The sequence below is a fragment of the Colias croceus genome, chromosome 21 (assembly GCF_905220415.1).
Source record: "Colias croceus chromosome 21, ilColCroc2.1".
NCBI classification, from domain to species: Eukaryota; Metazoa; Arthropoda; class Insecta; order Lepidoptera; family Pieridae; genus Colias; species Colias croceus.
In genome coordinates, this window is record NC_059557.1 from 809,963 (window position 1) to 836,254 (window position 26,292).

At 39.2% G+C, this 26,292-nt stretch overlaps 2 protein-coding genes across 2 annotated transcripts in view; both read right to left on the reverse strand.

Annotated features, from left to right (window-relative positions):
- On the reverse strand, positions 1 to 4,226 carry LOC123701269 (probable GPI-anchored adhesin-like protein PGA18). The gene has a single exon (XM_045648683.1). The coding sequence runs from the start codon at positions 4,211 to 4,213 to the stop codon at positions 3,500 to 3,502; it is 714 nt and encodes a 237-aa protein (XP_045504639.1). The 5' UTR covers positions 4,214 to 4,226; the 3' UTR covers positions 1 to 3,499.
- The window catches only part of LOC123701270 (calpain-D), a 25,940-nt gene continuing 3,862 nt past the window's right edge, over positions 4,215 to 26,292 (reverse strand). Inside the window, exons 4-22 of the mRNA XM_045648684.1 lie at positions 25,023 to 26,289; positions 24,530 to 24,670; positions 23,935 to 24,062; positions 23,282 to 23,399; positions 22,017 to 22,129; positions 21,354 to 21,447; positions 20,849 to 20,991; positions 19,841 to 19,953; positions 19,059 to 19,239; positions 17,834 to 18,033; positions 17,457 to 17,553; positions 15,988 to 16,178; positions 10,451 to 10,686; positions 7,854 to 8,018; positions 7,183 to 7,294; positions 6,305 to 6,509; positions 5,945 to 6,012; positions 5,144 to 5,286; positions 4,215 to 4,438 (exon numbers count right to left, since the gene is read on the reverse strand). Of these exons, the coding sequence (XP_045504640.1) occupies positions 4,240 to 4,438; positions 5,144 to 5,286; positions 5,945 to 6,012; positions 6,305 to 6,509; positions 7,183 to 7,294; positions 7,854 to 8,018; positions 10,451 to 10,686; positions 15,988 to 16,178; positions 17,457 to 17,553; positions 17,834 to 18,033; positions 19,059 to 19,239; positions 19,841 to 19,953; positions 20,849 to 20,991; positions 21,354 to 21,447; positions 22,017 to 22,129; positions 23,282 to 23,399; positions 23,935 to 24,062; positions 24,530 to 24,670; positions 25,023 to 26,289 (3,914 nt within the window). The 3' untranslated portion in view covers positions 4,215 to 4,239. The remainder of the gene's footprint in view (positions 4,439 to 5,143; positions 5,287 to 5,944; positions 6,013 to 6,304; positions 6,510 to 7,182; positions 7,295 to 7,853; positions 8,019 to 10,450; positions 10,687 to 15,987; positions 16,179 to 17,456; positions 17,554 to 17,833; positions 18,034 to 19,058; positions 19,240 to 19,840; positions 19,954 to 20,848; positions 20,992 to 21,353; positions 21,448 to 22,016; positions 22,130 to 23,281; positions 23,400 to 23,934; positions 24,063 to 24,529; positions 24,671 to 25,022; positions 26,290 to 26,292) is intronic.

Sequence of the window (26,292 nt, forward strand, 5' to 3'; positions counted from 1 at the left end):
TTCAAATTTAAATAATTTTATTCCCTTACACAATATAACATGCATTCATGTATTATCTAACACGTAAAATAAGCGTCGTATCACTACAAAACAACTTACATCGAAAAAGTCAAATCAAAAGAGTGATATCAAAACACTTTAGTAGAAAAATCTCCCTCGACTTGCTGGCTTACTGACTGACTGATTAAAATTGACAAGTGCCAACAAAGCCAAGGCATACACTATGGCACGACATTATCCCTTATTTTTATATTAACGTGAGAAAAAACATAACTCGGAATATCGAACACGTGTTTACAAAAGTATAACAATTCGCTCATACTACGTGCTATGTAAAGGTTGACGCGCATTAGGACGTACGTACGCAACGTCACGCAACAAATTCGTAAAAACATGTAATTCTAGACAGTTGCAGTCGTGATACAATTTTAATTGGAACGAAATTCTTTATATTTTATGAAAAGGGGCACTATTTCGGTCGAAAATTTTTGTAAACTTCTTTTCACTATTAATAGTGAATACTTGGTAGTACTCCACGCTGCTCGACTAAATTCCATCTTGTATCTAGCCCTATTTTCCGCAACAGAAGCCTATCTTCTGATTTTGACCATATTTCACTAGCATAATTTGATTAAACATTTTTATCTTAAGTATATGAGTTCAACATTCAACCAAAAACTAATACAATCTGACTTTAAAAAAACCTTTTTATTGCGTTGCGGGGCGTCCTAATGTCCGTCAACCTTTAATGACTGTCTTCGTTCATGTCTAAGGTGGTATACAATTATACATGTAGTCCATAAACGTCAACGCTTTTGTGTAGGCAAAAATTGGTATATTACGCTGTGTATTATTACATATTTCTATGATTACCCTCAAATACTAAATTTCAAAAAATCTTCGAATAATCCAGTTTTACATCTATTTTTATATCGTATGATAACGCTAGCTAAGTTTAAAATAAGCGAATCTATTTACTTCGTCGATAAAGTAAAGACAAATATATTATTGTTAAAAAAATAAGGGTTCTAGTATCATATTTATGAGCATTATATAAAATTAAGCTTTGTTATTCAGCGCCATCTATATAAAAATCGTCTTCCTTTACCACCTTTGGCAAGTACGTGAACCAGAATGGCTTTTTACAGTGATTGTGCCTTCTACACGCGCTAATGTAGAACCTACCCACATAAAAATAAGTTACAAAATTGTTTGACTTATACAATTTGTCAATCTATTCATTACGTCTATATATAAAATGATTTAAAATATGTGCGATTATTGTGCTGTCGGTACATAAAAGGGCGATCACTATACAATTAAAAAGGCGCGAATTTCAACCAATGAGCGTTATCCATTTTTAACCAATCACGATTCTTATATTATCTACCGTGCCCTAATATGTACAGCCAAATAAAATATATATTTAAAAAGAATATTGCACACCGAATAGGCCTCAGAAATATTGTAAATAAACAAATCGTTGTACGCTAATAACATTGGCAAGAATTATTTAATACTTGTGTCAAAAAATATAATAAAAATAATACAAAATAATGAGTATTTTAAAATTGAATCTTAGATCCATTGTTTTAAGGTGCAAATCACGGAAAAGTCTTTAATTAAATAAGTATATTTGTTTGTTTATACTTTTATCTTTAAAATTTAAATGATATGAAACTTATAATGACATGACATTTTAAACACTTATGTTCGTATTTTTACACATTTAATAAATTGTTAAAGATCCAAACTTAAATAAGTCATCATTGCTTTTAGATTGTTCCAGTTATTTCATTATAATAAAACGCTTCTCTGTAACTTGTTAAATTTTTATATTAAATAAACAATTTTTATACTAAACATAAAATTAAAGTGTAGACACTAACAAAATATACTGGACGTGAGAAAACAAACACTCAATACTCATTTTATACAAAAAATATAACACGATCACACGGATTCACAAATTTTTGTTGACAAACAAAATAAAAATGTCTTTTTGATTTTTGTAATTTGCAAGATTTGCGATAAAATGTTTGAAATATTCGAATTCAAACTACGATTCTTCTTCTAGATACGATTCTTTGAAAATCAAAATCTCAAAACTCCGGTCAAATAACTGTTATTAAAACATAAATAGAATTAAATTTTTAACTCTCGTAATAAATAATAAAGTAAAATAAAAATAATACTGACTATACTTGATAGCTGTTGTCTTTTAAAACTTACAAATGCAATAATTTACGAAACTAAAACAATTTTTTTTATTTAAAACGTCATGGATTTGTTACTCTTAAGATTCCAGGCCAGAAAAAAAAAACTAAATAAAATTCCAACAATTGAAGAACATTAAAAAATACCACGTCAATTATCAAACGCGAAGCGAATAAGCTACCTACATCTACATTACGATGATATTTCTTTTCACCGACTCTTACGCTAGCCTCACTATATATAAACAATTATCATGAACACACCTACTTTATACACTTGAGTGCAGTCTTAACTACGCTACTCTATAATCACTGCCACTTTATACAATTATACCGATTAAACGACGTTTTGGAGCAGATTTCACACGTAAAGTATCAAAACTTGTTGAACCACACTTTTTTATGTTCATAGAAAATTTCATAAAATTCCAATCAGCATATCCTACGCCAAATCTATCGTTTAAACCATAGACAGAAAACAGATATAGCCTAATTGACAAATACTTGAGAGAACAAGCAATCGTATAGCTGTCTCTTTCTAACGTCAACGAATACGGTATATCTATCACATTTCCACACCTATTTCACATCTGTAGAGAACGCTCTATAGTCTATACGTTCTCTGTCTATGCGCCTTAAAGAGACATCTTAATAATAAACTTTCACCGTTATTGCAACGTCATATCCGAGTTTTTTTATGCTATTCAAAACTTTATTCTTTTAAGAATAAGGTCTTTATTAGTTTACTTCAAGAGTAAGTCACTGGTACCGAAGTCTGTCATTATTTCGACAAATTAGATCTTATTAAGTTGAAATTTAAATTGACTTTTCAAAATCATGTCTCAATATTTATAGGTTGCACCTATTTTGTTACATCAATTAATACATTTGTATCGTTTTAAAGAAAGCTTGAAATCAAATTTCACGAAAATTAAGCGCAATATTAATGTACATAAAAACTAAATAACACAAAGCTTTTTGTAAATAATCGCTAATAAATTTGACCTTTTAAGTTCATATTGTCGTTGCAAGTGATATTTGCAATCTCTAATCTTGTTTATCATAATTCCAACATTGGTAGAGTAAATCTCGAGCAGCTTTGCTCTCTAGGTTGCAAGTGCGTGATAGTTACAAAAATTCAGGGGCTCTCCAAACGACTCTACAACCCTGGTAATCCCATAAACTGGCCATGAGTTTTATATGAGTGTATCTCTACGTGGCGCGTACATAAATAGTAGAGCGAATGGTAGACAACTCTATGCTGAGCTTTATGACGTAATTTATTACGTAGGGATGGCAAGGGTGCCGGGGATTGGGATGGCAAGGATGCCTGGGTTGAGGATGGCGAGGTTGCTTGGGTTGAGGATGGCGAGGTTGCCTGGGTTGAGGATGGCGATGATGCCTGGGTTGGGGATGGCCAGGTTGTCTGGGTTGAGGATGGCGAGGTTGCCTGGGTTGAGGATGGCGAGGATGCCTGGGTCGAGGATGGCGAGGATGCCTGAGTTAAGGATGGCGATGATGCCTGGGGTGATGATGGCGAGGATGCCTGGGTTGAGGATGGCGAGGTTGCCTGGGTTGGGGATGGCGAGGTTGCCTGGGTTGAGGATGGCGAGGATGCCTGTGTTAAGGATGGCGATGATGCCTGGGGTGATGATGGCGAGGATGCCTGGGTTAAGGATGGCGAGGTTACCTGGGTTGAGGATGGCGAGGATGCCTGGGTTGAGGATGGCGAGGTTGTCTGTTGAGGTTGGCGAGGATGCCTGGGTTGGAGATGGCGAGGATGCCTGGGTTGAGGATGGCGATGATGCCTGGGGTGGGGATGGCGAGGATGCCTGGGTTGAGGATGGCGATGATGCCTGGGTTAAGGATGGCGATGATGCCTGGGGTGGGGATGGCGAGGATGCCAGAGACGGGGATGGCGAGCACACTTCGCACCGTGAATAAAATAGGCCGCGGCGCGTGCAGTCTTCCTGCGTCTTGTGGAGTCTGTCTGCCATAGAGTTCTCTAGATAGAGCTGGTGCTCTATGTGATGAGCCGTGGGGCGTGTAGTCCCAGCAGCCTCCTGGCGATGGGCGGGCGGTGGTGCGGGTGGTTGTGGGGCTCATCATCCCTTGGCGCCCAGTCCTGCAGCCGCCCGCCTGCAGCCAGCCGATGTGTTAACCGGTGGGCTATGGAGAACCCGCCGCTGCCTTCTAGCTGAGTTAGTACTATTATCACTTGTCTGAAATGGTAAAAAAATTAAAAATATATTTTTAGGCTATAAAACTAATAATAATTGTAAAGCGCATGTTAATAAAATGTTTATTTATCTTCAGAAGTGGGATGATTCAATTTCTTAATCTTATAGAAGGTTATTAGACATGAATTTTATCCCTAACTGACTTTACAAGTTGAAACCGTTTTTGAAGTTCGCAATCATAGAGAGATTTTCGTATTTTCCAAATATTTAAGCTCTATCACACTCCATACAAAATTATCGTTGACAGTCACACTGTAGAGAGTGCAAATGTGTGTGTTAACGCTTTTTGGTTGGCACATATTTTGTGACTAGCGTAAAGAAATTCGCGTTTTTCTGATGAAATACATCCGTAATCAGCACAATATCAAACCATTTTCTACGAAAAACGATAATGTGATTATAATAAAATATTAAAATAATAAAATTACTTTAAGTCAATTTGATTAATGTTGTCAATCTTCGTTGCGTATCGTCCTTACGGAAAAATGCGAGCCATCTATAGCGTGATCGTTCGGGGTGAGGTAAGTGTTTAATTTTGGCGGGAGGCGGAGAGTGCCCGTTCTGTAGCGTTTAGCTACTATTATGTATTCTGTGGCTCTATAGTGCAGCATGTTAATTTAAGTATTCAGAGAAGAAATAAGAAAAATCCCTTTTTGAAATACACTTAACCATGAGAATTAACATTACCTGTGCAAAGGCGGCACCGAGTCTATGGTCTTCAGTTCCCCGCGCGTCGACACAACGTTGTAACTCTCCTGGCAGTCACACTTCACGTGTATCCATTTGTCTGTATGTCTGTTTTCTACCATCACTACCAGACCCGCCCAACCCTGGGAAAGTTCATTTGTTACTATAAAAAGATGTAATTGGTGACATGGTCATTGGTCAGATATCGAAAAAATATATGTGTAGTATACAGGGTGTAATCGTTAAGTGTGCACAAGCGATTATTCCGTAACTATTACAGATATCAAAAACTTTAAACTGATACTTAACCAAATGAGTAAAAAGGTCATAATATATTTTTAAAAATAAAACGAGAAACCACACTTAACGATGTTGTGCACACTTAACGATTACACCTTGTATAAAATAGTTTAGACTGCGGTTGATGTATCTTAAGAAGGTTGTATAAAATAAATAAGATGTTATTAGCGATAATATGGTCAGTTGTCGAATTTAGATATGTAAGTGTGGTATATAAAATGGTTTACAGTGCGATCAATGTATCTTCGCGAGTTTGGTAGGGTCCTAAACTTAGCGCATATACACTCGCGAAGAGAACTGTTATTACTTTTCTTCATAAACCATTGTAAAATTAATATCAAAACATTTTGAAATAAAAAACTATTTAATATTTTTTCTATTACCCTACGAAATAATTCAACACGCTTAAGACTCTTTATTCTTCAAGCCATTACATCAGGATCAAAATACACCAATTTTAGCACATAAATGAATTATTGTCCCTAACATTTTTCTACGTACCTTAGTCAAATAATACGCCGTCATGCCCTGCCTGCCTTCATGCCTCTGCCCCCTCGCTAGGGTCAGCCCTATAAATAAAAAATAAAAAAAACAAAATAAAATAGCCTTTATTTAATTAAATTTATACGATATTGGACGACTAAGATCCGCTTCAAAAGAATGCATATCCTGTTAATGTTATAAATGCGAAAGTTTGTGAGGAAGGACGGATATTTGTTACTCTTTCACGCAAATACAACTGAACCGATTACAATGAAATTTAGTATGTATGTAGGTAAACCCAGAATGATACATAGGCTACTTTATCCCGGAAATCCCATAGTAACGGGAACTATGCGGTTTTTTTTTATCTAGTAATACCTATAATCGCGTCTGCCAATATATGTGGATGCAACGAAGGTCTTTCCACGGCCAGTGGTTTGGACGAGTGTGCGGCCAGTACGTGTCTAGGCCAGGCAGAACTATCGGCCAGTTCTAGGCCAGTATGCCAGTGGTTGAAAGCCAGACAGACGACCAGGTAGAAACCCTTTTCGAGCATCTTGTGGCAGCCGACAAAACCGCGCACCTGTAAAAATGAAAAGGGAATTCGGACATTTTTATTGACAACCAATAAAAAACTAGACTCAAAATCACGTTCAAAAAATTGTCCAAAGCAAAACTCTGCCTAAGCGTGTATTAGGCATAGTTTTATAATGAACGCGTACTTGTTGCTTTTGAACATTACTGCCACAAAATAAGTTGTTAATTTGAATTTAAGTACATATTATATTATTTGTAAATTGTACGTAACTACTTTTTGTTCGGATTAAAAAACATAAAGTTTATAAGATTTTTTTTCCTATCTCATGAAAAATCATTGTTCCCGCAACTAGCAAGGAATTAGTCTTTAATAGTCCTGACACTACTAAATATGCCAAAATTACATACTTCCACGAGTTTACGTTATTTCCTTCGATCCATATTTCAAAATAAATAAAACAAAATATGCATCTACACTAATATTATAAAGAGGAAAACTTTGTTTGTTTGTTTGAGTAATGAATAGGCTCATAAACTACTGGACCGATTTTAAAAATTCTTTCACCATTCGAAAGCTACATTATCCACGAGTAATATAGGCTAGGTTTTATCCCGGAAATCCCACGGGAACGGGAACTATGCTGGTTTTTCTTTGAAAACGCGGGTGAAGCCGCAGACGGAAAGCTATTATGACATAAAATTTAGTTTTAAAATCATACCTGTCGTTTGCTATGGGCAACCAGTTTGCCGACCTGTGCGCTTGGACCGGATTTCGTCCTGAACACAACTACGCACAAATCGAGTTGCGAACGTTGACTCTTCGCTGAGTTTCTGTAAAATAAATACGTAACGTTGTAAATTTTTATAATCCATTAACTTTACATGGATTGTATATTTTATGAATTTTTATATGGATTTCTCATTATCAATTTAAAGTACTGTATAAGAACGTCACACACCAAATTCTCGTACTTGTTACATAAATTTGAAGGACCATTTAATTTGTAACATGAGACGGCACTTTTTTAACCGACTTCAAAAAAAGGAGGAGGTTAACAATTCGGCCGGTATGTTTTTTTTTGTATGTATGTACACCGATTACTCCGAGGTTTCTTAGCCGATTTACGTGATTCTTTTTTTGTTCGATGCGGGATGGTGTCGAATTGGTCCCATAAAAATTTTATTCGGATAGGCCTAGTAGTTTTTATTTTATGGGGATTTTTGCAAGTGCAAGTTTGAAGTCGGTTGTTTTTAACGCAGTTATCACTTGTTATAACATAATTCCACTTTGATTTAAATTTGATACGATATAAATGAAAGACATAAAGCAATTTGTTGCCATTAAAACAACAACACGATAGACCACACATAAACAAAAATAATACATTACCTCTGCCCTTCTTGAAAAAGTGTGAAATCCACTTCCGTAGGTTGTGTGGCGGTTAGCAACAAGCAGGTTAAGTGTCGAGTCGAAGACATCGGCGGTAAGATACCAGCCAGCCGCACCTCGTGCCAACCGGCACGCACTTTGCATATGTCGATGCAGTCGAAATATCTGGAAGGGTTTTTATACGATTAAGTAACCGTGCAAACAATGGTACTTCGCGGAATACGATCCGCTGATGTCGCACCGTTTATTATATTGTATTATTTTAAACATATTCAATTAGTACGCATTCGGAGTCCACACCGGGAGGTATTCATCTCATCTCATTTAAGAAAAAATAAAAGATGAAAATTTGTACCTACATGTAGGTAGGAAATACGGGTGTATTTACATGTGCTTTTTAGTATATCTATAATTTACTAAAGAGAAACTGCGGCGAAGCCGCGGGCGAAAATTCAGTAGCCTATATATGCATACTAATAACTATTAATTATAAAGCTGAAGAGTTTGTTTGTTTGAACGCGCTAATTTCAGGAACTACTGGACTGATTTGAAAAATCCTTTCGGTGTTAGATAGCCCATTTATCGAGGAAGGCTTTATATCATTACGCTAAGACCAGCAGAGCCACGCGAGTAAAACCGCGAGGCACAGCTAGTGTATGCACAAAATTGCATGATTTAAATATCGTGAACGAAATCGAGATAAGATGAAGTAAAATGTGACTTATTAGCCCACTAACCGCAGCACGTCCTCGAAGCTGACACATAATACATTAGAAAAAAATGGGTACTAGTGTACACACGTAAGAAGTAAAACTTCTTTATGACCTTATTTTTCAAAAAATAATTTACTATATGCAACTTTACAGAAATACGTCGAGTCACGCGTGGTAGGGATAAGAAAAAGATGGCACTGTTACATCCCGAGACTGTATGTACTAATGCATACAGCCATCCCCTAACTATCCTGTCAGCACATTCCATTCCCGCCATGATTCCTACGCGTCTCTCATCCAGTCAGTCTAGATCCTACACATCCACAGAGTACGGTTGCTGACTAATTCATAAGTCCAATATTGTGTAATTCTCTAAGTTCTTTATGTAATCTAATCATTGTGTTTTAATAATAAAATCATTTTTTTTAAAAGAGGTTTTATTTGCCTCGCGTCACAACACGTAACGGAAAAATGTTATACTAAATATTTTTTCAACCCCGATAAAGAAGTTTTACTTCAACAAAGAACTATACTAACCGCAGCTCGTCCTCGAAGCTGACACAGTACATTAGAACAAAGAACTCCACCAACCGCAGCACGTCCTCGAAGCTGATCCAGAAGGTATTAGAAGAAATAAGGCTGATTCAGAAGATATAAGAAGAAAGAAGCTGCACTAACCGCAGCATATCCTTGAAGTTGACACAATATAATACGCGGTTTCACCCCCGTGGCTCCACCCCTGTTGTTCGTAGCGTGATGATATATAGCCTATAACCTTCCTCGATAAATGGGCTATCCAACAGCAAAAGAATTTTTCTAATCGGACTAGTAGTTCCCGTGATTAGCGCGTTCAAACAAACAAACTCTTCAGCTTTATAATACGTGAAACCTGGTTAAGTGAGACATCAAGGGACCTGCAATGTCGTTTCACTTATAGAGGTATTCAACTTACCCAGTGTCTCAGATATACAGGTATAAATAAATATCTGTCTCATTTACAGAGGGTTCCATTAATAGAGGTGCGAATACAGGTTCATAAACGGATTTTAACTTTAGTTTTTCACGTAATGATAACGATTGTAGCTTTCGTTTTGACATTTTTGAAATAAACATCTGTATAATAGTAAAGCGAAACTAAAACTGAAGGTAATTGAAGCTCAAAATTTATACTTACGTACTTGGAATTACGTGTGGTATTTGTGGGTAGAATAAGAATGAGTAAACAAACAATGTTATCTCAGTTACAGAGGTTTATGCATATAAAATTTACTCGCTGTCTCAGTTATAAAGGTAACTATGATGATAAATCGAAAGAACAAATCCCAGATATAGAGGTTTACCTCGTCCCACTAACAGAGGTAATTCAGTGCCAAAGTGTCGGGACCTCAGCATGAGTTCCAGTTATGGAGGTTTCTCACTTATCCAGGTCCCACTTAACCAAGTTTCACTGTATTAGCACAGAATACATAATAGTAGCTAAACGCTACAGAACTCTCCGCCTCCCGCCAAAATTAAACACTTACCTCACCCCGCACGATCAGACATGTTATGGTACCCATTTCCCCGCAAGGACGATACCAACGACGTCTTTAGACGAAACGCAACGAAGATTGATAACATTAATCAAATTGACTTGAAGCAATTTTATTATTTTGGATTTGTGATTATCGTTTTTCGTAGAAAATGGTTAGATATTGTGCTGTTTACGGATGTATTTCATCAGAAAAACGCGAATTTTTTTTTACGCCAGTCACAAATGTGCCAACCATAAAGAGTTTACACACACATTTGCAGTCTCTACATTGTGACTGTCAAAACTATAATTTTGTATGGAGTGTCCGGGGTGTGGTATTAGTATAGATTAGAACAAGGAACTGCACCGACCGCAGCACGTCCTCGAAGCTGATCCAGAAGACTCCCTGGTCGCGGTCGGCGCTGGGTGCGGGCAGCTGGCGGCGCAGCGGGTCGGGCGGGGCGCCGCGCCACGTGTAGTGCCCCCACGGGTTGCGCAGGCGCAGCAGCCGCACGCACGGGTGGCCCGCCGTCAGCTCCACCACGTCCAGGACTGAGTACGCGTGCCGAGGGCGCAGCCCGAGCCGCTGGTACTCTTCCTCGTCCACCTGTACACGAGCAAATATTACTTTTACAATATTGTTTTCGTTTAAAGACCGATATCAATAACACTGGTAGCTCTGGTAGTGTTACAGGTACTTGTAACGCTACAGAGTTACAAGTGTTTATGGGCAATGCTAACTACTTAACAACAGGCAGTTATACCAACAATACCTTTGCTTGCTCTGCCATAAAGAAACACATAAAATAACAAAGCTTTCCAAACACAGAAAATAAAACTTGATACTGTTTAACATAAAAACATGAAAAAAACATCGTTATTTTAACTTCCAACTCAATTTTTTCCCCAATATATGAAAGAAAGAAAAAATATTTATTGCCACATATTACACACACTTAACAACTACTTATATTACTAAAAAACACACACTAGTTACATGGCAATCGGGTCAGACTCAGCGTCGGGCTTTAACACCTGAACAGCGCTGATTTTCAGTCTGCCCGTAAGTTTTTATTTCCGAGGCTCACTAAGTCTACGTGTAAACACAAATACCAACCAAAAACATTCTTACAGTTCTAAAAAAAATTGCCTTATTATTATTATCATGTAATTACAAATAATATATATGCTAATAATATATAATTTTGGGGTGCAATGGCTGTATACCACCTAACGGCCAAAGCCAACCTCACCTGCTCGCGGTGCACCCTGCCGATCAACAGACGAGGCTCTGGCGATATTTTTCTAGAGTGGTAGGACTACAGCTGCATATAATTTTTTTTATTTTATTCATTATATGCAGCACAAATGGGCTGTAGTCCGTCCGGCGCGATACCACTATCTCACAAAAACCGGCGTAAAGCGTTGAGCGTTTCGCATAGGTGAGTGAGACATTCCGGAGGCCCACTCCATACCCCAGGAGGGTACCAACACGCAAGGTGCTGGAGAATCCCTCCCTGAGCACTTTTGTTCAGGCTGCCCTATGTATTCTGGGGAGGGCAAAATCCCGCTCAATACTCAAGCACGAGGCAATAAGAGCAACAAGTCCTGTGCACGCCCTTCTACGTTCTGCGTCAACTTTTGTAACATCAGGGGCTTACACTCCAACATCAATGCCGTCCACTACCACCTTGAGACGGCGAAGCCGGCCTTGCTCTTTTTAACCGAAACGCAGATATCTTCCCCCTCTAATACAGCTTATCTCAGTTACCCAGGCTACAATCTGGAGCACAACTTTTTACCCCGCGCTGGTGTATGCGCCTTTATCCGGAATGATATCTGCTTTCGACGCCTCAGCTATCTTGAAGGTAGGGATCTTTCCATCATTTGGTTGCGTGTAGACTGCGACGACCACCCTCGCGTCTATGCGTGCCTATACAGATCCCATAGCGGTAATGAGGAAACCGACCGACTCATCGAGCATATACAATCGGCGGCAGATACTATGCTCAATCAGATACCCTGCGCTGAAATTGTAGTCCTTGGGGATTTCAATGCCCATCACTCAGAATGGCTTAAGTCCCGAACTACTGACCACGCAGGTAAATCTGTTTTCGACTTTGCTCTTGCCTATGGTCTTACTCAAATGGTACAATCGCCAACGCGAATTCCTGATGTTGAGGATCATACGCCTTCCCTGTTGGACCTACTGTTGACATCTCACCCTGATGGCTATCAGGTCCACGTTGATGCCCCTTTAGGCTCATCGGACCACTGCCTAGTGCGGAGTGTAGTGCCAATCTTGCGTTCGTCACGGCCGGAGCGTGTTGGCCGTCGACGCGTTTGGCACTACAAGTCAGCAGATTGGGATGAGATGCGTACATTCTTTTCGTCCTATCCCTGGGGCCGTGTTTGCTTCTCGGCAGACGATCCTAGCACCTGCGCAGACTCTGTTGCCGATGTGATACTTCAGGGCATGGAACTTTTTATTCCGAACTCTGTTGTACCCATTGGTGGCAAGTCCCAACCCTGGTTTGGTCTCTCTTGTAAAACGGCATCACGCCGAAAACAAGACTGTTACCAAGCCTGGGCTAATGCACTCGTGTCTAGTGATCCAAACGCCTATACACTTAAGAGAGAACTAAACTCAGCCTCTAGGTCCTTCAAAAGAGCAATTGCAAAAGCAAAGTCAGAGCATATTGCTAAGCTTGGCGAGAAACTTGCCCAACTTCCTTCGGGAACGCGCGCCTTTTGGGCTCTCGCCAAAGCTGTGCAAGGAAACTTCTGCAAGCCGTCACTACCATCTCTGCGCATGGAGAATGACTTGTTGGCCCACACGGCAAAGGAGAAGGCCGATCTTCTTGGCTCCCTTTTCGCCGCAAACTCGACTTTGGATGACATGGGAAACTCGCCGCCTACCATCCCGCGGTATGAGGGCTCTATGCCGGACATCCGGTTCACCCAGAGCGCTGTGCGTAAAGCACTTTTTGCCCTAGATGTCCACAAGTCGAGTGGCCCCGACAGTATTCCTCCAATTGTGCTGAAGATGTGCGCACCTGAGCTAGCACCGGTCCTCACGCGACTCTTCCGGTACTCCTACTCCACAGGCGTTGTCCCGAATTCATGGAAGACAGCGTTAGTGCACCCAATCCCGAAAAAAGGCGATCGCTCTGATCCGTCCAATTATCGACCTATAGCAATCACCTCCTTGCTCTCCAAGATAATGGAATCCCTTATTAATCGCCAACTACTGAAATATCTGGAGGATCACCAGCTGATTAGTGACCGACAGTACGGTTTCCGTCGCGGTCGCTCAGCTGGGGATCTTCTTGTATATTTAACTCACAGATGGGCTGCAGCGATTGAGAGCAAGGGTGAAGGCTTGGCGGTCAGTTTGGACATAGCGAAAGCTTTTGATCGGGTTTGGCACAAAGCGCTCTTAGCAAAACTTCCATGCTATGGGCTTCCCGAGAGACTTTGCCAGTGGGTAGCCAGTTTTCTCACAGAGCGTAGCATGCGTGTCGTTATCGACGGTTCCTGCTCCGACCCTAAGCCTGTGAATGCTGGTGTCCCACAAGGTTGCGTTCTGTCTCCCACTCTGTTCCTTCTGCATATCAATGATATGCTGCGCAACAGCAGCATTCATTGCTATGCAGACGACAGCACTGGTGATGCAGTTTACACCGGCCAATGCAATGTCTCTCGGGATCGCGTCATTGAGTACCGGAACAACCTCGTGTCTGAAATTGAGGCTTCTTTAGACGAAGTTTCTAATTGGGGTCGACTAAATTTAGTCGAATTCAACCCGAAGAAGACACAGGTTTGCGCGTTTACCGCAAAAAAGCTTCCCTTCGATGTAACCCCTATTTTTCAGGGCACTCCTCTATCAGCCACAGCTAGTATTGGTATTCTCGGTCTCGAAATCTCGAGTAACGTGCAGTTTTCCTGTCATTTGGTAGGCAAAGCCAAGTTGGCTTCTCAGAAACTTGGTGTGCTCTGTAGAGCGGGACAGTATTTCACGTCGCGTCATCGCCTCAGTCTTTATAAGGCGCAAGTCAGGCCGCACATGGAATACTGTTCCCATCTCTGGGCCGGGGCACCCCAGCAATACCTCCTTCCATTTGACCGCATTCAAAGGAGAGCTGTACGACTCGTTGGCGAACCGAGTCTCACCGATCGGCTTGATACTCTGGCGTTGCGAAGAGATATCGCTTCCTTATGCGTTCTCTACCGCATTTACTATGGGGAGTGCTCTGAGGAATTGTTTGGAACATTACCCACCGCTGAGTTCCATTACCGCACAGCCCGCCATAAACAGAAATACCATCCTCACCACCTTGACTGCTGGCGGTCGACAACTGTGCGCTTTAAACGGAGCTTCTTTCCGCGCACAACAGTCTTATGGAACCAGCTTCCTAGTACGGTATTCCCGAATGGTTACAATCTGGGGACCTTTAAGAAGAGAGCGTATTCTTTTTTAAAAGGCCGGCAACACACTCCCAATGTCCCTGGCGTTGTGTGTGCTTATGGGCGACGCTGAACGCTTAATAAATAAAAAAATAAAATAAAAAACACTTTATTGCACACACAATACAAAACAAAATCAAACAAAAATAGTACACAAACGAAGCGGTACAAATAGGCGGCCTTATCGCTAAGAAGCGATATCTTCCAGGCAACCTTAGGATATAGGAAAAGTATGAAGAAAAATGAATAATTGGATAGTAGAAGGAGCATAGCGAGGCATTATAGAAGGTGCAAATAAAAGTAGGAAATAGATAAATAAATACAAATATTAATACATATTATATACATAGCAAATAAAGAAAAATAAAGAATAACAGGATGAAAGTAAGTAGTTAAGATAAATAAGAACGGATGAAACATTTAAACGTTAGTTGTGAAGATAATGCTGTTTGACCAAATACTTGAAAGAGCTGATAGATTGAGCTTTCCTGATGTTTAATGGGAGCGAGTTCCACAACCTTACAGCTTGCACGGTGAAGGAAGCATCGTAAAAACGGGTTTTGTGAGCGGGCATGCGAAGCGTAAGGTTGTCCAAGGAGCGTAGATCGAGTTCATGGGAGGAACCCAAGAACACGAATCTATTTTTAAGATAGGATGGGGATCTAGGGTCAAAAAGGATATTGTACAGGAGGGAAAGGATGTGAGTATTCCGGCGAAGTCGGATCGGCAGCCACTTGAGTTTCGAGCGATATTCTGAGATATGATCATATTTGCGCAAGCCAAAGATGAATCTGATAGCAAAATTTTGAAGTCGTTCTAATTTGTTAAGTAGCTCCTCATTAAGGTCTGGAAAGCATGCATCACCATAATCAAGGATAGAAAGCAACAAAGACTGCGCCAGAACAGTTTTCGTAGGTACAGGTAAAAAGTTGCGCAATCGACGTAAAGATGACGTAACACCAAAAACCTTACGGCTTACTTGTTTTATGTGTTCGGTCCAGGATAAGGTTTGATCGAAATGAATACCAAGGTTTTTAACCGATGTACTATATGGAACTGGGACTCCATCGATCGAAATACGAGCTAAATCCGGAAAAGAAATCTTAGAAAGGAAATAAGAACTGCCTAAAATAATAACTTGAGTCTTTCCAGGATTTAATTTGAGACCATAAGCTTGAGTCCAGTCGACAATGGATTGAAGGTCAGTGTTGATGCGAGTAATCGCTTCTTCAAGATTTTCCATTGACGAATGGGTGTAAATTTGTAGATCGTCTGCGTACAGATGGTAGAGAGAGGAAAGTCTACCATCAAGCTTACCATCAGGCGTCGCGTCTGCTCTGTTGCCTCCTCTCTCATATAAAAAAAAAAAAAAAAAAAATGCATTATAATATATAGATATAACAGATATAGATATAATATATATATATAAGTACAAGTTGACCTTCATGTTGCCGCCGCCGCAGCTGGCGCCCATGAGGAAGCTGGCCTGGCGCGAGGACAGCAGCTGCGCCCACACCAGGTCGCGGTCGAGCTGCTCCAGCGGCGCGCCGCCCGCCGCGCCGCCCGCCCCGCCCGCGCCGCCCGCCTGCAGCGACACCGACTCGCACGGCGCGCCCGTCAGTGTGCACAGACCTGTACATTAAAAAAAAAATAAAAACAGACACCGACTCGCACGGCGCGCCCGTCAGTGTGCACAGACCTGTACATTTAAAAAAAAATAAAAACAGACACCGACTCGCACGGCGCGCCCGTCAGTGTGCACAGACCTGTACATTTAAAAAAAAATAAAAACAGACACCGACTCGCACAGCGCGCCCGTCAACGTACACAGACCTGTACGTGAAACTTCTTTATCGGGATTAGAAAAAAATTTAGTGCAACATTTTTTCGTTACGCGTGACATTTTTCCTTTACTCGCCATCTTTTTCTTATCTCTACCACTGATTCGACGTATTTCTTGTAAAGTTGCATACAGTAAATTATTTTTTGAAAAATAAAGTCATAAAGAAGTTTCACTTCTTACGTGTATACACTAGTTACACGCAATTTTTTTTTTTTTTGAATAAAAAAAAACACCGACTTGCACGGCGCGCCCGTCAGTGTACACAGACCTTTATTACACCACATATAAAAAATCGATCACGAGCCGAAATTCGAGCCCTTCTACCTAACCGGGGCGATTTTTTTTTTTGTTCGTGTCAAAAGTGAAACTTCTATGGCAAAATTCAAAGATACCAAATTAACAAACTTACTCCATGACGTGACGGTATTTGATTGACGCGGACTTGAAACATTTGTCAATCGAACTTGAAACACATGTCAATTTTAAAATTCATCACGCGAATCCCTGTCCCAGTAATATACTTTCTTTCGTAAATTTAAGGAGCAAAATAAGACAAGTATAATATATATTATTAAAAAATACAACGCATTTATTAATTTATGATGATTTTTATTCACAAGTAATCAATGCATTCGATTTTAGATGTCAGATTTCGATTTTTAGAGTAACGTATTTAAAAAAAAGGTCAACTGACACAAGATTGTAGCGACAATTCTTTAAATCAGAAATTGTTTATTACGTTTAGAATGGTTTATTAGTAAAATCAAATCTTAAAATTCTTTGAATCTTAAAACAGAATAAACGCATTTTTTTAATATGTAGATACTTATTTTATTTTGCTCCTTGAATTTACGAAAGAAAATATTATATTACTTGGACAGAGATTTGCCCGGTGAATTTTAAAATTCACAAATGTTTCGAGTCCGTATTAATTCACTTAAATCGATTTTTTTAAGCAGGTCACCTCTCTACGAAGATAAAATTGATAGACGTCAAATTCTGCCTTTTTAATTTGTCTCCAATATAGGAGGAAAGCATTAAGCTTACAAAATATCTCACTATATTACCTTCTATCGCCCTTCCAGATACCAGGGCTTCATAACATCCATGTAGTTTGGCGACTGCTTTCTCTATTAACGGAACCCAAAGTTGCTTTCTCTTTGCCTGTAAAAAACAAATATTATATATAATCTACGTATTTCATGAAAATAAATATGACCAAAATGCTCAATAAATCAGTATTTGAATTGAAAATTATCAGCTGAACATCGTATGTCAAGCGTCAACGAGGGGACGTCCTCGCAAAGCTACTTACTACTTATTATATTTTTTGGTTGCAAAACGTATTTAACACACAACACAACTTTATAATCAAGAGGGGTATTTCAGGGAAATTTTTGTACTTCTATTTTTATGTCCGTATATATCACACACACACACACACCTGTGAATACACCAAATGGCCCTTTTTATTGCACGGCAGCTGATCATCCAACGTCAGCGTCAGCCAGCGGCCATCCTTGCACAGTCGAAGCTGATAAGCGCCACGCTCGGGTTCAGCGCGAACAACTACGCTGCGAACCAGCGCTGATCTTTCCGCGAGGACAGCGAGCGCTGATAATAGCCAGCAATTGCCGAGAACACCTGCGAATAAACAAGCTTTATTTAATGATAATTTTAATGATAATAACTTTATAGTCAGCAAAACATCACGGGCACATATTAATATATTTTAACAAATTCTGAACACATTACTAGCAACAGAATCTGGAACGTACATAATTTTGAGTATTGTAAAATAAAGCATTTTTGAAGTGAAACTTCTTTTTCGGGGTTGGAAAAAAATTTAGTGTAACATTTTTCCGTTACGCGCCATCTTTTCTTATCCCTACCACGCGTGATTCGACCGACGTGTTTCTGTAAAGTTGTATACATAGTAAATTATTGAAAAATAAGGTCATAAAGAAGTTTCACTTCTATCGTGTGTACACTAGTACACGCACACATTTTTTCTTTTTTATTGTTCTGTTTTTATTGTTTTATATTGTAAAACTTATAAACAAGAACTTATTTAAAAAATAAGATTGTTTGGGTATTTTCAATGCATTACGGCAGAAAATTATTTTATTTATTTTTTATTTCCTTTTAGAATTCTAACTATGTTTATCCTGCGATATATCCGAAGGTCTCGGATCCCGGAACACCGCCCAGGGCAGTCTGTGATCAGCGTCCACGTGTATCTGGTGCGGACGGAGCCATCTCGCTGCAGCTGTACTAGACACTAAGGAGGGGGATATTCATGTGGTATTCGATAAATACCATACGATATTTTCATTACCGCGTCGAGGTATTTCACTCCGCAGCACTATTGTAGCACGAATTCTTGCTCTGCTAGACAGTGGGGTGTATTCATGTAGTGTACGACATATCATGCGATATTTCACTGCCGGGTAGGAGTATATCACTTAGCAGTGCCATTGTTTTTTTTATATTAGATTGAGCAAACGGGCTTGTGGAGCGCCTGATCGTAAGCGAGTCCACCGCCCATATTCATCTACAGGGGATTCTGCAGGTACGTTGCCGACTTGTTGAGATGGAGGTACACTCATTGTATTAAAAACTCTTGCTATCCTAGACACAGGGGGGATATTTATATCATTTCTCCATACCCTGCGATATATCCGAAGGTCTCGGATCCCGGAACACCGCCCAGGGCAGTCTGTGATCCGCGTCCACGTGTATCTGGTGCGGACGGAGCCATCTCGCTGCAGCACCGCTCTCACCGGCGCCATTGTAGTATAGAGACCGAGCTGATGCTGGGAACGATTCGTCCACGTACATCTCGCCCGTCTGGAAGACACAATTCAATGTTTTAATTAGAAAATTGTCAAAAAAAAACATTAATTATTATAAAAGCACACGTGTGAAGTGAAACTTCTTTGGCAAGAGTCAAACATAGCAAATCGTCGCCTTACTCTATGACATGACGGTGTTTCCGTGTATCGACCTTGAAATTTCACTCTCAACGCGCCTAAAGAAGTTTCACTTCAAAAATATTATCAAAGATAAGTAAATTTGATAAACGGAACAATGAGTGAGGGAAACAAATATTAATGGAAACAAGAATGTATGAATGTTACGGGGTTTAAAACGAAAGGTAGAACTGTAAATTGATATGCTTTTCAAACCTATTTCTATGCATATTGAGCAAATTATGTCATATTGAAGAAACAACGTCAATTTCCTATTAAACTAAAATCGTCTGACTTATACGAAGAATTGATTAAATAGACAGCATCATCTTATCGACACAGAGATACAAAAAAATTTAATTATTTTTATATCAGAGCAAGAAAAGCAGTATTTCGTATCAACTTACCGCCACACATTGCGAAATAATTTTTTTTTTATAGCAGAGCAAGAAAAAATTCAGTATGTTTTTTCAACTCACCGCAGCACACTGTGCCAGAACCTCTTGCCACTGCGTCCACGCATGACTCTCCTCTCTCAAGCGCAATATTTCCATCGGAGTGCTCTCTTGTCTCTCTCCGTCCGAACCCTCTGCTGTCGGAAATAATTGCTACTGTTAGACAGGTTTTTAGCTAGATATTTATCGACTTACCCTATAAAAACGGATACAATTGTGTTTTTCTGCTTCGTTAATATTTTATTATTAAAGTGGCCATCGTTTAGACTAACTGGGTTATATCTATACATATAATAAATCTGTAGAAGGGTCAATTCTGTACATTGAAAATATTGAAAAAATAAATAGCAGGGGGTGTTACTGGATCGATACCAAACCCAAATATGTGATTAAAAAATTTTTTGTCTGTCTGTCTGTCTGTCTGTCTGTATGTTCAGGCATCACGTGAAAACTAACGGTCCGATTTCGATGAAACTTGGTATAATTATACCTTATTATCCTGGGCATAAAATAGGATACTTTTTATCCCGGAAAAATACGTAGATAAAAATAAATCTTAATTTTTCCGCGCGGACGGAGTCGCGGGCGGAAGCTAGTTTTGAAATATACTTGCGCATTTTATAGAAGAATAACATTGAACTAACTTAATGACTCGATAAGAGCCTTGAAACTTTGAAGTTTGAACTTTTTTTTGAAGTGTTAAAACTTATATCTTAGTGCCTTCACACAGTAGAAAAGAGGACAGAAAGAAACGGTAGTACATTAACCTGTCCCGTTTATTTTTGTCTTGTAAGTTGTTAATGGTAGTAATAATAATCAGAGAAAAAGAAATAGACCAAACACAAAAAAACAAGTACCTTCCTAGAAAAGTACAACAAAGTAATAACATAACTGCCTATCTGTCTAAACATTAATATTAATGCAATTAGATAGATACATATATGGATAAATCGAACACAGAACACCAAACATACAATAAAAACACAAAAATACAAAAGCAATTAAACATAAAAAAAGGAATAAATAACTTACGCGAATCATCATCATCCAAGCTAGGCTGGTCTGGGGCTGCTGGCAATAACCTAGTTTTGGGCGATTGGCACATCTCGCACGATATAGCACTTTCACTGTTCATATACGTGCACTCGGAGCACGGCCACTCTGTTGTTTCTGGCCTGGAATATTAGTCTCTATGTTAACGGGGATAGGGTCGTATTTTGTTTGTATTTTAATGCATAGAAACTGTAAAGCTTCGTGATTTTAACATTTTAATTTGATTGTTTAATCGCAAATTTAATGCTGCGCACCACCAATTATCCATTTCTGTTTATGTAACATACTTATTAAAATATATTACAAAAATATCGATGTAAAACATATTATGTCAAATAGACAAACGACACAAAAATTAAAGAAAATTTTGCATACTAATACGACTAAATTAACAAAGACAAAAAATTTGTGGAAATATTATTTTGTAATAAAATATTATCTAGATTTTGTATCGAATTTCAAGATAGTCCTAAAGGATATTTACTTAGCATCAGGAGGAGGTGTTTTATGTCTTGAACCGCGGCGAGGCAACGCCGGAGTACCCCGGGCTCCACGTCTGGGTGACGGACTTCGCCCCGCTATAACAGAAATAAATAACTTGTTACTCTACTGTAAGTAATAAAACTCGTAATGCACAGGAAGGTTGTAATACCGAACGATCAAGTACACGCGTTCAAGAACAAATCATGCATATGCTATATGGCAAATCAAATCAAATCAAATCAATGCAATATGCATATTATATTCTTAGTGTTTAATGTTTATGCTTGTTATTTTTATAGTATTTAAAAGTGCATTTTGTTATTGTTATTATTTTCAGTGGTGGTGGTAATTTGGTGTGCCTGATAAATTTATTTTATTCTTTGTTTATTCTAATCAGAATAATTTATCTTCTTTTATGTTATATCTAATCAGTGAGTAGAGAAATAGAGAGGATTCCTTGACCATTTTCCTACATTAAAGAAAAAATTACATCAAGACGTCAAGACAGATGGTCCTTCGAGTCGGATTTTTCATTTTATTAACTAAATTACGCTATAATACTTACCAGCCGCTTGGCAAGTAGGCATTCCAGCCGGTTTACTATCAGGCAACTTAACCTACCCGCTCTAACACAAGGAAATACACATAATGCTATCTCACTCACCGGCCGCCACGTGGTTATCTGTTGGCACCGCGTGCTTTGGCACGGGCGGCGTCTTGCAAGCCAAGCACAAGTTCGCAGACACTGGGTTACGTAGTGTACACGAACTGCACGACCTGTGGAAGGTATTGAATTAGTAACAATCAAAATAAAGACATAATATGAACATTGAGATAATATTACTACGTATGGAGGAGACACCACGAACAAAATCTGTGCGCCATTTTTTTGCTCTAAGTAAGTTTTAAAAATTATTATCTAGTTAGGTACTTACCGATGAAGGTTATTCCTTTGCACCTTTCCGTATTATCTTATATTCTAATATCTAATTCTATTCTAATATATATTATAAAGGCGAAAGTTTGTATGGATGTATGGATGTTTGTTACTCTTTCACGTAAAAACTACTACCGATTACAATGAAATTTAGCACACATATAGAGGGTAACTTGGATTAACACATATGATAGTTTTTATCCCGGAAATCCCACGGGAACGGGAACTATGCGGGTTTTCCTTTGCAAACGCGGGCGAGGCCGCGGGCGGAAATCTAGTTTGTATTATTTGTGCAATATCGTAACACACGAAGGCATATTTGATGCGTTTCACTTTAAAACAAATAAAAAATGAGCGTGCAGTTACGCCATATGGCGTATGTTGAGCATAAGTGATGTAGGTGGTGTCGTCTCCATATGTATATCTCAATGAATATGAAGTGTTATTATCGATAATCGATCACTTTGGCCAAGTATAGGTTGGCAGATGTCGCTGTTATCGAACTTAACATTCTAACATCCCATTTGTTACTTATCTATACTAATATTATAAAGCTAAAGAGTGTGTTTGTTTGAAAGCGCTAATCTCAGGAACTACTGGTCCGATTTGAAAAATTCTTTCGGTGTTAGATAGCCCATTTATCGAGGAAGGCTATAGGCTACATATCATCACGCTCAAACCAACAGGAGCGGAGCCACACGGGTGAAACCGCGGAGCACAGCTAGTACTGTTGATAAAGAACTCTTTAATTCTAAGGATATTTTTTAAGCTATTGCATAGCGTTTATCTCAGACTTAGAGCGCGGCGACCAAATGTAAAAAAACTGTAACGAAAAAACTTAACACCCCCCACCCCACTCCAACCGGCACAGCGATGCGATTCTATACAATAGCTTTACCGCGGCAGTCCTCGAGTGCCACACGTATTTTATTTATTTTTTCCATGTTTTTCTTTCGTGTAACCCCCTACAAGGCTACAAAACAGCGTCTCACCAGTAGGCCTGCGCAGTGGGCTTGGAGCCCGCGCACGCTGCGCACGCGCTCGCGCTGGCCTCGTTCACCAGCGTGCAGCGGGAACACGACCACGTCAACTCGGCTGGCGTCGACGTGTCTAAACAAAGAGAAAGAAAATAAATTTATTGCCAAAAACACTACAAAACAAAATTTCTCTTAAAATTAAATGAGGCAAACGGAGCAATAAACCTCCTTAACCTTCTACAGTTTGTTGCACAAAAAACTTTTTTTACGATTTTGATTTGAGAATCTCTCGTTTATTCCTTGAGCGAGCAATAAACGAGAGATTCTCAAATAAAAATCGTAAAAATGTCTTTTGTGCAACAAACTGTAGAGATAAAATAAATACAAACGAATAATCTAACATCAGAAAAGCACAAAACGCGATCTTAGCGCTAAAGCAACTACCTCTTTTAGACAGAAAAGATTATTACCCAAAGGTACAGAAAATATTTTCAACAACGATTAGGTAACACATAATTATAAGTATTATCTACAAAAAAAGGGTTGAAACAAATTTATCACATTTTAAAATCAACTAAAACATATTCAAAGCAATTATTATTTTCCTTCTTTGTGAAATAATCATTTCATAATACATTGTAATAGAAAACATTTTATTATCAACTCACCAACAGCGAACAGCAGTTCATCACTGTTCAAATCATGGTCCAGAGAAGCGATAGGCACCGTTAGCTTCTTTGGCTGATCCGGTCGATTTAATTCAGCCTTAGCGCCACTTGCTTCTGTTGTATTTAATCTGTAATTGGTAATTTTATTGTAAGATATTTTGTTATAATATACTCGAAGGACAAATTTTATATGTTAAATCACATTTTCCAACAAAAACATAAACAATAACTGTCCAAATATAGATACGTATCCTTTTTTTATGGACGACATCAATAGGTACCATCCTGATATATTTTTATTTATAAAAAAAAAAAAACAATTTTTTGAGATTATTCATACAAATTAAGAATTTGAATTAGTTATAAAACCATCATATAATATGCACTCGTATAATTATGTAGCTAGAAAGAAATGAAAAAAAATTACAGAGTGCCAAAATTAGTATCTAATGAACTTTGAAATGTAAGACGTTTTGCATCTACAATAAGCACTAAATAGTACACTTTGAGTTAAGCAAATTCAATACACATAAAATTGTATCATCTCGCAAATTATCAATTCTCTATGTTTTTCAATTGAACAAGTAAATAATACCTAGCGTTAGGTTGCGGCGTGGGCGCCAGCGTGGTAGCGTGGGGCGGTCTCACGCTGCGACACACCTCACAGCGTGAGCCCCACGCGTTATACGCGAACCAGCACTCGCTGCATTGCCACATGCGACCGCTGGTTTCACGACTGCAGAATATAATATAGAAAAAAAATTAACAGTACAAGATTTTTTATATTTTATAAAATAGATATAAAGATATTATAATTATGTTTAGAAACTAGAGTGATTATGGAGCTGTAAATATGATTATTGATTTTTTTTTTGTCTGGCAACACTATTATAAAGAATAAATTTGATATTTTTGGTTTTATGGCATTCAGTCGTCAGTTTATGACTAAAAATGAATGGATGAATATTTTCTAGTATGAATGATTGGATGATACAAAATTACAAAAGTTTATCCTATTTTACGTTTAGACAAGATTTCTCAGTTCGGACACTCAATTAGAACATTTCATAATCAAAATTGTAACTCACGAAGTTTGTGTTGAAGGCACTTTAGACGGCTCCCGCGGGTTATGCGACACTTTGCCCATCGACGGCAACATATTGAACACTTTGCCGGTTTCCTTCGCACCGATATGAGAAGTCCTTAAATTACTTTCACCGACCGGCGACAGACAGTTCTCCGCGCCTAATAACTCATCTATCCTCGCATAGTCCCCATCACCTATGTCGTTGGAATACAACGCCTCGTTCTGTGAATTCGACATTACTGTTTTGGTATCTTGAACCGACACATACGAGTATCTTGTACCATTATTGTTCACTTGTAACTGCAGATTCAAGTCCTTGTATTTCCCTTTATTGGGCAACGCGTATATCACACCCTCGGCGTTCGTGTCCCAACTGCATTCCTTATCTACCAATTCTGCGTTCGATTCGTCGATTTTCTTCTCCGCCAAGCTCTCCCGTCTCTCGTCCTTCAGCGAGCAATAACTTTCTAACGACTTTTGATAATCATTCAAGCTCCGTCTACTGGATATGACTTTTCCAATCGGCCGATTTTCACTCGTCTGCTCTGAAAACGAGCGGCGATACGTCGGCCTTATTTCTGGAGAATTCTGCGCACTGACAGATCGTTTCAAAGATTCTCTTAGACTCCCATCTGTCTGTGGCCAATCAGGGACAGTTATCATTACCCCTCCAGATGTGGGTAACGATGTAGCCCCTCCATCACGATTAAATGTCTCGTGCCTTCCTAAAGTCGTGACACTGAGACCACGTGTGTTTGGAATTCTCGCCAACGGCGATATTCTTGGGGACAAGCAGGCTTCGCAGTGCGTCCTAATCCCCGAGTTTTCTAACGTACACTTACTGCATGCCCATTTCTTCAAATGCAGCGCTCTGCTCTGCTCCCTTTGATATTCCTTCACGTAATTCAGCTCCCAATTTGACTTGCTTTCGTTACACTTTTTCGGTCTTCTTGTAACCGTATGCAGACTCCTCAAGAAAGATTCTCTGGGGTTGTATGTTGACGCGTGGCACCCGTATCTCTCGGAGACCATTAAACTCGTGGGTCTGCTGATTGTGCTCCTTGTTTCTTCAATGTTCCACCATTTGTGCTGGGAATTGATCACAGAGCCGTGGGACAGGGAGCGTGTGACACCGTGCGCTTGGTCTGTGAGCTGAGTGGGGGACAAGCGCAACGACTGCAGGTCGAGATTCAAACGGCGGCCATCGGAGTAACTGGACGAGGGCTTATACGACGGAACAGCCAGGGTGTTGGACCTTATCATACTGTCTG

Coding starts and splice junctions, on each gene's coding strand:
- LOC123701269 (XM_045648683.1), bottom strand. CDS start 4,213: ATGGCAGACAGACTCCACAAGACGCAGGAAGACTGCACGCGCCGCGGC.